We start from the raw sequence: 12,905 nt of genomic DNA on the forward strand, positions 1-12,905 counted from the left end.
GCTGTTAAACCAATTTGTAGTAATAGTAGCCCTTGGAGATTAACTTAACATACACACTATTAACATCTGTTCCCAAAAAAAGGACAATGTTTTTGCTTCAAGGTAGCTGAACCACTTGAATTATCGTGATGGGGAGACTTGGGCGTCCTTGCCTGAGTTCATTCACCTACATCCAAGCTGGGCTGAATCCCGCAGTAAGGGAGAGGAAAAAAAATAGGCAGGAACAATAGCAGTGGGGGGTCGAGTGGTGGAGGAGGCCCTTGAGAAAGATGGAGAATGAAATCATATTCAAACTGGAGGAAAGGCGGTACCATGAGACGCATACTGATGATGAGGATTAAGATACTGTGAATGGGAGCACGAGGACAGAGAGATACAGAGACGCGTTATTGTCAGAGCATTAGGGAGGCTGATTTTAGGTCATGATGTCATTTAGGCGAGATGAAAGGGCAGAGATGAGACGAAGAGCTGAGGGCGATATGGGAGGAAGGGGACAATCTTTAACAAAGTTGTCACCACTAATGACCCTGATCCACCACTAATATCAGCTGACTTTATTTGAATCTGTCCTGGTGTGGTCTCTGAGTCAGGATGGTGGGTTTTCTAGTGACTCCTAGAGCTTGTGGAGCCGGGATGGTCACATCACGCATGCAGGCAGGAGGGTACGTGGTACCCGCCCAGAACCCTTTGAGGTCTGAAAGCTTGGCTGTCTGCTTATTTGACTGCTGTGACTTCCATTCCCCCGGCCCTGCAGGTGGGCAGGCTGATAGATGGTCCACAGACTCTGGCCCACATTCTGAAAACTACCTGCAAGTCTCTGCAAGTCTACGTGAGAGCAAGCCAGCTCACCACACGGCCCCACGGAACAGGACCTGTGAATTTTTTATGCCTGTTGTGAATGGCCTCAAGTGAAGCTTTTGTTGTTATTAACAATCTGACAAACAGGATCCGACAGGAAAAAAAATCTCAGACCTACTGTCTTTCTAAGAATATCTAAAAATCACCCTGTTGACAGTCTCTCACCAGTAGTCAGCATTATTTGATTTTTATCTCTGACATGATGTCATATTAATAAGGGCTGTGGAGACAGTTGTGACTTTATCTAACAGAGGATTAAGCCATGGCTCACAAAATAGGTGACATAGTGACTGGACCTTAAGTTAGCCGTAGTTCACTGGAATTAATAAAATACCATATATGATATCCTGTATTGATTTTATTTAAAGAAATTGTTAAATAGTTTTATCCTGCGCACTCTCCAACACTTGAACTCACTTTATTAACAGAACTTTTCAGCCCTCAAACCTTCATGAGGAAAAGTTCATACAGACAATTAAAAATATCTTTTTTATTCATGTCGTCATGTTAATAAAGTGAGCTCAGTCGATGAAGAGTGTGCATGATTCTTTGGTTTTCTTTTTAATTTAAGATTTCTGATCCTAAGCATCTGTCACTATGATTTTATTGTACTCAAGAACCTTTTTCATATTAGTTTTTAAAACATATAAAAAAAACTAAAAAAACATTTTGTTGTCGTGTCTTCTGTAGTCACTCCTTGTCATTGAGTGTGATGTTCAAAGGTTTTCCGTTGTACAGACTGCAGCTGTTTAACATGTCTTGCTGTGATTTGTCTCAGACTCTATTTATGCTGCATGTGTTCTGAGGGATAAAATCAAAATAACAAATCAAATCATAAATGGCTTTGTTGATGGATTTGAGCTGAAGTTACTCAACACTGTAAGGTACCATAACTATATTTTTTATTGCTTCTGTGTGGCACAGGTCTGTAAATATTGATTTAACTTTGCTGAGGACTACAGTACTCTTGGCTTTAAATGTGAAACATTCCTCCATTTTTCTCTCCTTCCTCAAACTAGCAGCCACTGGATCATTTGTATTTATTGTATTCTCTGTTAGGGGAAATATTTTTCTTCATTCATGCGCATAGAAGAGGCACATGGTATAGATGTAAAATGATGTTGATTTAAAACATTGACCTGCCACCTCAGAGACTGGGATTTAGCAGCTAGCTTGTGCATCCATGCAGACAGTGTTAGTCCCCATGTATGTTAAGCTCTCCCACTGAAACACCTTGCTGTCAGGTCAAAAGGAGCAGCTGGTGACTGCGCAGAGGAGGCATATGGTGGTCTACACCCTCTCCAGGCCTAGCAGAGGGTCGCGGAGTGAAAGTGACTGTGGCACTCGGTGGAAACTGGGAACAAATAAGTTGAGGAGAAGACTAGTCATGCATGCAGGCTGGAAAAAACTCACGTGTTGACTGCTTCTTGTAGCTCAAAACTACAAAATCGTCATCATAGTTAGAAAATTTTGAGGCCATAAATCAAAGCTCTTGCTACAATAAATGTCCACATGAGGTTAGCTGTGTGTCACTGTGCTCTGTATGAGTCAGTTGTTGTGCTGCAGCCTCCCCCTCAGCTCCTTCAGCGATGTCTGGTCCAGTCTGTCTGAGTGGCATTCATTAGCCCAATTCTCGCTCTGGCATGTGTGCAAGCCATATGTCCATGTGGACTGCAGGAAAGTAAAACTCAGACAGACTTGCTGATGCAGCCAAGAGGGCAGAGTGTTACAATGCTGTGGATTCAGTTTTCCAGACTTTCTAGTCCTCTCCATGGACCAGCCACTCATGAGGCCAGACAGCTAATGTTGCAGATTGAAAGCTGATCACTGAGCTTGCTAGGATCAAGCATTGATATTCTGGGCAGCCAAACTTCCTTAGACTGTGCACCTTTACGGTTCAAGTTGTATTTGAAGCATGAGTGAGGGGGCAGAGGGGAGACATCCTGATGAGAGACTGATGAGTTCCTCAAAAGGAGCATTCCCAGGCTCCCCTCCAAAAATAACAGCTGCTGCTTCAAGTGAAGTTCATGTCAGTTTGTGAGATACTGTACGTTGCTCTGAATGTCACCTCACATGCTCTCAGAGAGCAGAGGCACAAGCATCCAGGGTTAGCTCTGCATCAAGGGAATATTAGTAAAACACACATTCTACTAGCAGCTTTTTTTTGACCATTTATGGCAGCAGCTGTCATATTAAGTTACAATGTGCAAATTCTCAGTGTGTGGGTAGAATATGTATGAATATTTTTTAATGAAAGAATACTTTTACAAATGATTAATTATACCAGGCCTATGCTGATCCCATGATTTATCAGCTTCCTCTATATCAGTCTCTCTCATTCATCCTGTAGTCTGACCAGGTGGGTAGTTTTAATACCCGTAGGTTAAGGCAGAGTGTCGTCACCAGTCTGGCCTGTTCATCAAACAATACTGCAAATTTCACTTCATCTCATTGCTCTCTAAAAGCTTAGAAGAAGGGCCAAAAAACACAGCACTCCCCAAATGAGATTAATAACCACCTTGCTGCCTTGAAATTCAAATTTGACATTTTCACTTTTGAGTTTTCCTGCGTGTTTTGTCTCAGCTGACATTTAATTAGTCAGTCGGAAAAGCTTTGAGGGTCTTGCACCTTTTCAAATACTCAAAACTTAAGAATAACTGAAAGGTGAACACCGTTTATTTCCATTTGCATAACTCTTTATAAAGTAAACTTTTATAAAAGTATATGGAAAGGATGTAGTATAAAAACCTGAAATTTACAGAAGTTATCAGCACTTATTTTCATTTTAGATTAATCTATTGATTACTTTTCAAATTTGCTATTTAAGCTATAGCAGAGGTTTTTAAACTGAGACTTAAAACTTGTTTTACAAACAGAATAAATATGTTCATTTACCATGGTTAGATGAGTTACAAGGTACAAAGTTTGTATATTTGGCTCTTTGCCAGAGCATAACTTGGGGGTCAGATTAGATGCAAGGCAAGAGATGAAGCAGGAAAGGGAGAAAGTAGAGCATCTTGCACCCTTCAGCATCACAGATGAGAGATAAATTGGTGATGACCCAGTACTAATGCGTGTGCTATGAACATGATATTTTATTCAATGTGGGTTTTGATAAAAGTGAACATGAACTTTGAATCCTGGAGGGAATGTTTTTGCCACAGGAATCCCTCGAAAAAGTTGTGTTTTGTGCCTCTTAAATGGACCAATGATATCACAAGCTAGAGAGATCATTGCAATTCGACAGACTATCCTGTGGCCAAAGTTGTGAGTAAAACTCTGAAGATTTTTGCTGTTTCTCTGTTGCCCGAAGCAGCTTCAGCTGGAATAAGCGGTGAAATGGTCACAGAGGACCACTCCGCTGCCTCAGACAGAACGAATGGGAGGTGCTTTATTCCTCAATTCAAAACAAGTGTTTTATCTCCCACTGTAATTAATGCATCCAAAACAATGGCAAGTGTTGGTGCAAAATGTAGCTCTGCTCTCAGAGGTGTGCTTGCAAAGAAGATAACTATAATGGTGGGAAGTATAGGTGGATAGCAAGTCTTTCAATGTGCTGCTGGTGGTGGGAGGAGAGAGAAAGGGAGGATAAGAAGAACTGAACAATGCTTATTCAGCAACATTGATTGGTGTGTGATATGTGTGATGTGAGGGAGCTGCAGGCCTCCACCTTTTCATACTCTTGAGGCTTAATCGGGATCGCCAGTGAGATCGCAGCTGGTGTCTGTGGCGCGCAAGCCTGGATTTGCATGCATTCCTCAGATGTATGTCCATGGATGTCAGCAGGGTCTCAATTACTTTCAAGAGAGCGAAAAATTGATAAAGCTCGAGGAAGAAGAAATAGAAAGGAGAGTAAAGAGAGGTCCCTTCATCCAGTCTGCTACAGTAGGTGAGGGGCAGAGTATAGCGTGACCTGCACTGAAATTAACACTGACACAAGCAGCTAGTGCCATCTGGTGTATGAGCATTCAAGGAGTGTCTCACCATGCCTGCAGACTGACCACATACACACACACACACACATTCTTTATATGTACTCATTGTAAATGCAAACACCGTTTTCGAATTCTACGCCGCTCTGATCTCAAAAGTGACCCAAGGATGTCAGATGCTGCTTCTCAGCTGGATTGAATTCTTGGAGGAGCAGAGCCGTGAAGCACAATGGCCGAGCGCTGGCTGTCTTCTGAGCTCAGGCGTGAAAGGCTGCCCTGCTGTTTAATAATGCATCAGGTTCCAGTGTTGCTGGTTCCACGAAGGTGTGGAGGGGGCCAGGGGTGGTGGTGTCAGGAGTGGTGTGGGTATGAGGGCCCAAGCTGGCCCTTCTGAAGCAGCCTGAACAGACATGGATTCACTCACAGCTGAGATCTTATCCTATGGATTAAGCAGGCCATGAGCTGGCATTAATTAATCAAAGCATGTCCACAGTCTGAAAGGCAATTTATTGAAATGGAATGAAAGATTAAGCTGGAATTATTTATACCTCGCTGTAACTGGCGTGGGGTTTTGATGTTTGAAATTGCCTAATCAGGGGAAGGTTGTGTTCACTATCAACTCTGCATTGCAGTGGAGAGATCAGATGGGTATGGGCTTTCGTGGGGCATGCTGTGCTTTGTCACGGTTTTCCTCTAAATATGCGAACAGAGATTACTTAATACTGTGGCGTTCAAGAATGTGACTGCAGATTTCATATCTGTTAATGGCTTTTACGAGGCAAGGAACACAGCCGAGAGAAAAGGCAGCATTTTCTTTCGTTACATAAGCTCGTCGGCGCTGAGGCGGAAGAAATGACTGTGATTACTGTCACACTGTACTCAAATCCACTTTCTTCTGTAGCAATTGCTGAGTACCCACCTTATCTAGGTGAACCTGTGCTTTTGTCTGTATTTATGAAAGGATGTAGAACGTGTGTGTGTGTGTGTGTGTGTAGGGGATTGTGAGTGCCGTGGAACAGTCGCAGCTGTGCTTTTCAACTTGTTAACCGCACAGTGGGGAGGTGTGGGCAGCAAGGAGCTGAGTGGACAGGACCTCGCCCCTGAAGAAGAGAGAGAGGAGAGGAGGTGACATGAAGCGCAGCAGTAAGACAGAAAACTGGACACATCAGCTATACTGCACCAACACAATGTGCACTCTACATACCAGCTGTATAATTTATAAGATGTGAGCCAGCAAGTTTTTTATCCTACACTTTCCCTCAGTGTAAGGGAATTCAGGCCAAAGATTGCATGACTACATAAAAATAATACAAATATGAATCAGTTAATCACTGTTTATCAAGAAAAAGACCTGTTTTCTTTACCTTTATATCATTGCCCTGGGAAATCGTGATGGGTGTTTTCACCAGTTTCGGACATTTTACACACAAAACTATAAATTAGTTAATTTAAAGTTTGATGAATTAGGATTGTCCCAGCTAAGATTCTAATTCATCAACTTCAAAACCCATGTTCAGTTGTTTGTAAGGTAGTAAAAAATATGCATATGCTTGAAAAATAAAACTCTTACAAATGGTACTTTTGTATAATTTGGTTGATATTTAATTATTTCTTAGAGGAAATAAAAAATACTACACATCACTGGAAGTGAGAGCAAGAAAGAGGTTTTAAGCTGTCACAGTCAGCAGTCTGTTAATGTGCTATAAAAGAGTAATAAAACTAGAAACACAAGGATACAAAAAAAGGCTCAGATATCGTACTGGTTTAATGAATGAGAGCATCGTCCACACACTTTCCTTCCAGCAGCTGATTAGATAGTTGACGCAGTGTATTTCTAATTTAATAGCTTGTAAACCTCATTCGCCTACTGTAACAAGCCACATATATTCCACAAATTTGAGTCAGCAGGATGTCACAGCTAATTGTTGGTGATCTACTGTAAACTCTCTCCTTATTGGTTCAGTAGATGTGGTGTAGCACGTTCATTGCCCCCGCTATGCTTCAACTCTCAGTTGATACATGCAGGCTTTATACTTTTCCCTCCAGTTTTTTGGGTGCACCTCTTGGATTAAGGCAGGATGCTTTCACTTTTGGCTCCTGTCTGGTCTGTCTTGTACAGTGGCTTTGTATTGATCTATCCCATTGTGAGCTGTTGTTCGACACACAGTGACCTCCCACTGACCCCACCTTGACCATTTTCTCCTGTCCATGATGGAGCACCCCACCTCTCCTTGACCCTAGCTTTTATCAAACGACTGAGCCACTGGGGAAATGGTCCTGGCTCCTTTGATTGTAAATCTATCCACATGTTATGACTTCTGCCAGTAAAAGGAATTGGGGGAAAAAGATTTCAAGCATGTCTGATAAGTAAGCATGATATTAAAATATAATTATGCTGCATGTGTGTAGTCATGCGTGGAATGAGTGTATGGTATCTGCTCTATTGACATAGGTGAAATGTATATGAGCCTGTGTATCCATGAATGATTTCATGAATGACTTTGTGTGACTACCCACGTTATCTGGTCCGTAGCCACGGCCCAGGACAGCACATTACCACATAGATGGATGCAGTCGTTGTGCAGATAAATGACAGAGGTTTCCACTCCCCCAGAAGGACACCATGAAATGGGAATTATGTCAGCAACATTATTCCTCAGTGCTAGTGTCTGTAACACACACTCACAGACATGCTTTATGCCATGCTCAGCATCCTGAATTTCCCTGCGGTATGTCTGGAGATAAAAGGATGTGTTGTGACGAAGAATAGATTTTAAACTGCTGTGTCATTTTGTGTTCAGATCCAGCTGTAACAGCAAAGCTAAAAGCAGAAATGGTCCATACACATAGTTTTGTGCTGTATATATAAAACTGTAATATGGGCTAACAATATATTCATTTTTATATTTACGTCATACATTTTGTTATTTGCACAGAACTCCTAAAATAACTCAGTCTCTTTAGTCTTTCTTTGGCTGTACAACACTGGCAGTAGTTTTAATCCACCCTCAAAACAGCTCTGCTAACAGTTTATGAATGTGTGACTGGAGGAGGAAGCTCATAAATCTTGCATATTTTTCCACATACATAATCTGGACTGAAATGAGAACAAGAATGCTGTTATGTTCCTCAAATTCAGCACAGCAAAGGGAAATGGTAGCACATAGGGGAGATATTGATAGTAGGCAGAGCTGCAGCAGTTTCACTCTCAAAGGTTATGTGTCGATTCCCTCCCCCTGGCTATACTGTGTGAATGTGAGGTGTTTTTTCTCTTCCTCCTTTTTTCTGAAAACTGGCACATCACTGTGAGATTATTACAGCTGCATTGTGTGAGGATTATTAATCCTTACTACAGGTCGATATCATATCTCTCGAACAAGTTACCACGTCATGTGAGAGCAGGGATGGACTCACTGTGGTCTGCCGTACGGTTTCCCTTGTGTATCAAATGTATTCTCACACACTATATCTTGCATAGGCTATTGGGTCCCTGCTTGCAGTGCATTTACTACACTGAAAGCAAGATTTTAAATTGAGGAGTGGTGTTTTAATTGAAGCAAAGGCACACATGGGGTATGATAAAATGCAGAGGAAGTTGAAGCGCAGTGCAGATGAGGATTGAGAGAAGATCAAAACCAGCACATCAGGATTCAGCGTGAGTAAGACAGAGGTGGAGGAGGGAAGGAGGGAGGGAGAGAGGGAAGAAAGGAGGGTGAAGTTTAGGGGCAACCCCCCTTTCTAGACGAGGGATTCCTTTACTGCAGTGATCAGCAGTAACACCCCCCACCCCCAGCAAGTCTACTGCTCCTCTCCTCCTGCCCCAACCTCTCTCCCTGCTTTCCTCTGTTTCCCTTCATCCCTTCCTCCTCTCTCTCTCTCTCTCTCTCTCTCTCTCTCTCTCTCTCTCTCTCTCTCTCTCTCTAGCTACCATCTCCACCACACACACTACAGTCACGTTTCAGTGGGGAGGGATTGTCTGCTGCAGGCAGGGTACAGTATATGCAGCACATGGTTAGAAACGCAGGCGCACTCGTGACTCACACCCTTTTACTCCAGCCTTCGTTTATCTCTATCGCTCCCCTGCTGCTCCTCCATTTATCCTCGTGTTCTTTCTCCTCCTCCATCCCTCCACAGTTCTCTCTCTCCTCCAGCACATCTGTCCATCTTCTGAGCCATCCTTGATGCCCGTTTCTCTCTTTCTCTCCCTGTCTTAGCCGTATGACATTGATTCCAAGGTTGCTGTGCTATTGACTGCTGCTACGCTGTTAAATATTTCAGGCAGCGTTTCAGTGGCTGTGTGCCGAGGGATGGGAGGGGGGGTGCTTCGCTCAGTCGCTCTGCAACTACCGCTGACAAACAGGCTGGTGAACAGACGGGTGGACACACATACACACACACACTCATGCATACTCGTCACCTGCAAACGCAGAGGTACATTCACACGTACATGTCACTCCGCAGATGGATGCACACACACGCCAGTGGCACATTTGCATATGTTTGTGACGGTGCCCTGTGTCTGGGTGCGTGGGTCGATGCTGGTGATGTTGTGGGTATCTCGAGGAAATCTTTCCTCCTGGCTTCAAGCAGCTGAAGTTAATGAATGAGCAAAGCAGTGCTGGACCGCTCTCTGCAGACTGTGCAGTTATTGCAGACCAGCCAAAATGCCTTTCTCAGCATGTCATCTGATCAGCAGCCTAATCACTGTTTGGGCTCCTTTTGGTACCAGGGGATGGTAATCAGTATTCTCATTTAGGACACACACAGACTCACACACATACTGACATTTCACCATGGGGTTACTGCAACATTCAGTCGTCTTTGGCTTGGTGGTGTCAGAAACAAGATGTGTATCTCCTGTAAATCCTGATGTGTAGACACACACAGAAGTCATTGTAGAAGTCCTGCATCAATGTTCCAGATAAATGTTTCCAGACTACTTCAACTTGTTCTTCACCATTCCCTGTATTTGTAGATGTTGAAAAATATTAAACAAAGCTGAGTTCCCAAGAAGTTTTTATTTTCTCAGGGGGCTCTAACAAATAGGCAACACCAGTGTGAGTGAGCACTCAGCAGGGCTTCCATCTGTGGACCCTCACTGAGCCTCTGAATGGTGGATAGTCAGTGTTGCGTTGTAGGTACACTGATGAGGACAAATACAGAGGCAGCAGTAGAGATCCACAGCTGACAATGGGCAGGTTAGCACCTCATTGCTGATTAATGTCAGTCATGTTCTGCTGTTGAAACATTCACAGCAATTTTCGGGGTCACAAGTTGTAGCGGTGGTTAACTGTTGCAATTTGCATTGATCTAGACATTTTTCCTTTCAGCATCATCACTGAATCTTGTACTTGCAGCGGTCTGACGGGCTTGGACTGTCTGACTGAAAGCTGGATCAGACAACTGTGGAGATGTGATTGGCAGTCACATTCCCTGATTGACAGCTAGGACATTTAACCAGCAGCAGCTGATTGACAGCAGTGTTTGTCAGGTTGATGCCAAGATTACAGGTAGTCCCACTGCTGCTCCTGTGCTCTTACAAAAAAATATTTTCGATTTTATTCTATTTATTTATTTATTTTTTTCAGTGTTTGTTTTAACTGGCATTGAGTACGAGTGTGGCAGTGAAGTTCACAGAGCTGTCAGTTACTATAAACCTGACTGAAAAGATCCTAAAAATCTCTCTTTGAACTTTGTGTGATCTTGTAAAGTGTTTGACGGTGACTGGCTGTGACAAATCTCACCCATGTAAGCCAAAACAAACCGTAAAAGGTTTCTGTACATAATAAAAAATCTGATTCTGAACTATGAAACATGAGCCACTGTATTCCCCAAGTCTTAAGCTGCATCATTGGGCCCTCTCATGAAGCATACAGCGGAAATAATTTGTAGCATTCTGAGCATAAGAGCTTCCTCTGTTGGTTCCTGCATCACAGAGTTATCCAAGATATCTGTTCTGCTGAGTAATGATAAAATCTGGCCTTAGCATTCAGACCAGTGCTAGCAGCCTAGCCTTGACCTTGCTTCTCATACACTGACCATTTGTTCAGTGTCCAGCTTAGAAATGCAGTGATTGGTAGATGGGTGTCTGCAGTGTTTGTGCTTAGCTCAGTGCTACAGATTCAGAAAGTATCTGGTTGCAGTAACAGCATTGTACACATACACACTGCTCCCTGCTAAGATATCTTTTCTGTCAGTGCAGAGTCATAAAAGAGAAGCTGTGAGAGCTTTGAGTCTCTGCTGTTGTGGTTCAGCTCAGCAAGGGTCAGAGAGTGTGTGGATATTGTAAATCTGATATTAAAACAGTTGTACACAGAGTGAGTGAGTCAGACTGAGGCCTGCTGGATGCTGAGCACCATGTAGTCAGGTCTGTAGACCGTGTGAAAGCTGTCCTGTCTCTCCAGAACGGGTTACTGAATGTGTGTATGAGTCTGCACTCATAGGAGAATGTGATGTGACTGCATATCCAGTGAATACACTTATATACAGCACTACAGTGTCACAAATCGCATGGCCTCAGGCACCACTTATTAAATATTAGGACCATTCTGCAGAGGAACAGGGATCTGTTTTTGTGGTGCAGTAGAGACAGATTTTGTTTGTGCGTAAAACTTTAATCAGAAAAGTTGTGTTTTGCCCTCCAGCGCTCTTTCTTGCTTGATTTCCAAAGTCTCATCCACACCCCCGTTCACTCTGTGTAAGAGGGAGGAGATCCGACAGCCCAGTCTCATGCCTTAAAAGGTGATCGCGGCTCACCAGAAAACATAACGAGCTCTGTAATTTGAAACATGTGCAGAGCATGTGAACACTCCTACTTTGCTGAACAGAAGGAAAAAAAATGAGGGTTTCCCCAAGCTCTGCTCCTCCACTCGTCCTCTTCCCCTCCTCCCCTCTCTCCTTAGTCAGTGACACAAGTGGAGAATTCATACTGAACCACACTGTTGTTATTCAAGCTGCATTTGGCTGCCTGTTTTCTGTGTCTCCCACTGTGGCGTTTTCCTCCAAGTGGTGGTTTCTGTGTCTGGATGCTGATGTATTTAGTTGGAATATGAGTAGCTGTGTGTGTGTGTGTGTGTTTTTATGCGTCAGCCCATTGTCGAATATTTCCGTGACTGGGAAGCTGCAGTTAGATCTGTCGATCTGCGCTTCTTGGGTGTGGCTCTTGTCTGGATATGGGAACATTTCTAGAAACTGGAGCAGAGGAAACCATTTTGTAAAGTGCTAATTGGTCAGTCTCACAAATAAACAGTGAGAGAAGATAGCGTGGATTAGGGTAGTGTCATGTTGCTGAGTGACACACACTGGCTGACAGAGCAGAAATATGAGAGCACTGTGTACATGTGGAGTAACCAGGTTGTTGTCCTTTCTCTTCCTGTCTGCAGGTTTGGAGGGGCGGCCCCTCATGGCATGGCCAGAGACTGTTGTGTACCTCCGCTTCTCCAGAAGGTAAGTCCTCATAGTAGTTTAATTCTGACCATGACAGCTGTATCAGGGGTTTCCCTTTTTAAAGAAAACCCCAAATCTAGCCTCTGCTCCCATCCAAGACAAATGAGTTCTGCACCGCAGAGGAATTCTGCTCCCATCAGACAGCAGAGGCTCATTTGGAGTTAACAGCCAGTAGCCATTAATATGGAATCTGTCTTGGGGTAGCATCTGCTCGTCTGTGTGAGAGGCGGGAGAGATGGTGAGCGTGAACAGGCAGAGGAAGAGAGAGGTAGGGGTACTGAGAGGTGAATGCAGCAGCATTGCAGGACAAGCTGCAAGCTTTAACAGCTGTAGCACTGTAGAAGGATCCTCACACCTTTAGCAGTGTGCCTGTGAGGAGACAGAGGAGGACAAAGGGAGCAGGTGCAGGAAGAGAACAGCTCAGATACTTGAGGCAAAGTTTTTAATTGTCACTGTAATAAATAACAATCTGGGTGCCAAATTAAGCATCCGCACCTCCGTGTCTTTGAACATAGTCAAGATACCCCTTGAAACTGAGCCCGGGCTTGTGCTGCCTGACTGTGCCAGCCGATGATCCTTCACTTCTTGGTGCGAGCCCAAGCAGAGATCTGCTGATTCACTGCAGTGGTCCTGAGCAGGAGGGAGAGAGATTGTTGGGTGCAGCAGCAA

General features: G+C 43.7%; 1 protein-coding gene across 2 annotated transcripts in view; it reads left to right on the top strand.

Annotated features, from left to right (window-relative positions):
* The window catches only part of mcu (mitochondrial calcium uniporter), a 50,705-nt gene that overhangs the window by 29,942 nt on the left and 7,858 nt on the right, over nucleotides 1-12,905 (top strand). For both annotated transcript variants that reach the window (XM_018660092.2, XM_018660091.2), the window contains exon 3: nucleotides 12,173-12,236. In XM_018660092.2, coding sequence (XP_018515608.1) covers nucleotides 12,173-12,236 — 64 coding nt within the window. The remainder of the gene's footprint in view (nucleotides 1-12,172; nucleotides 12,237-12,905) is intronic.

This window comes from Lates calcarifer, linkage group LG16_LG22 (genome assembly GCF_001640805.2).
Source record: "Lates calcarifer isolate ASB-BC8 linkage group LG16_LG22, TLL_Latcal_v3, whole genome shotgun sequence".
Classification (NCBI taxonomy): domain Eukaryota; kingdom Metazoa; phylum Chordata; class Actinopteri; family Centropomidae; genus Lates; species Lates calcarifer.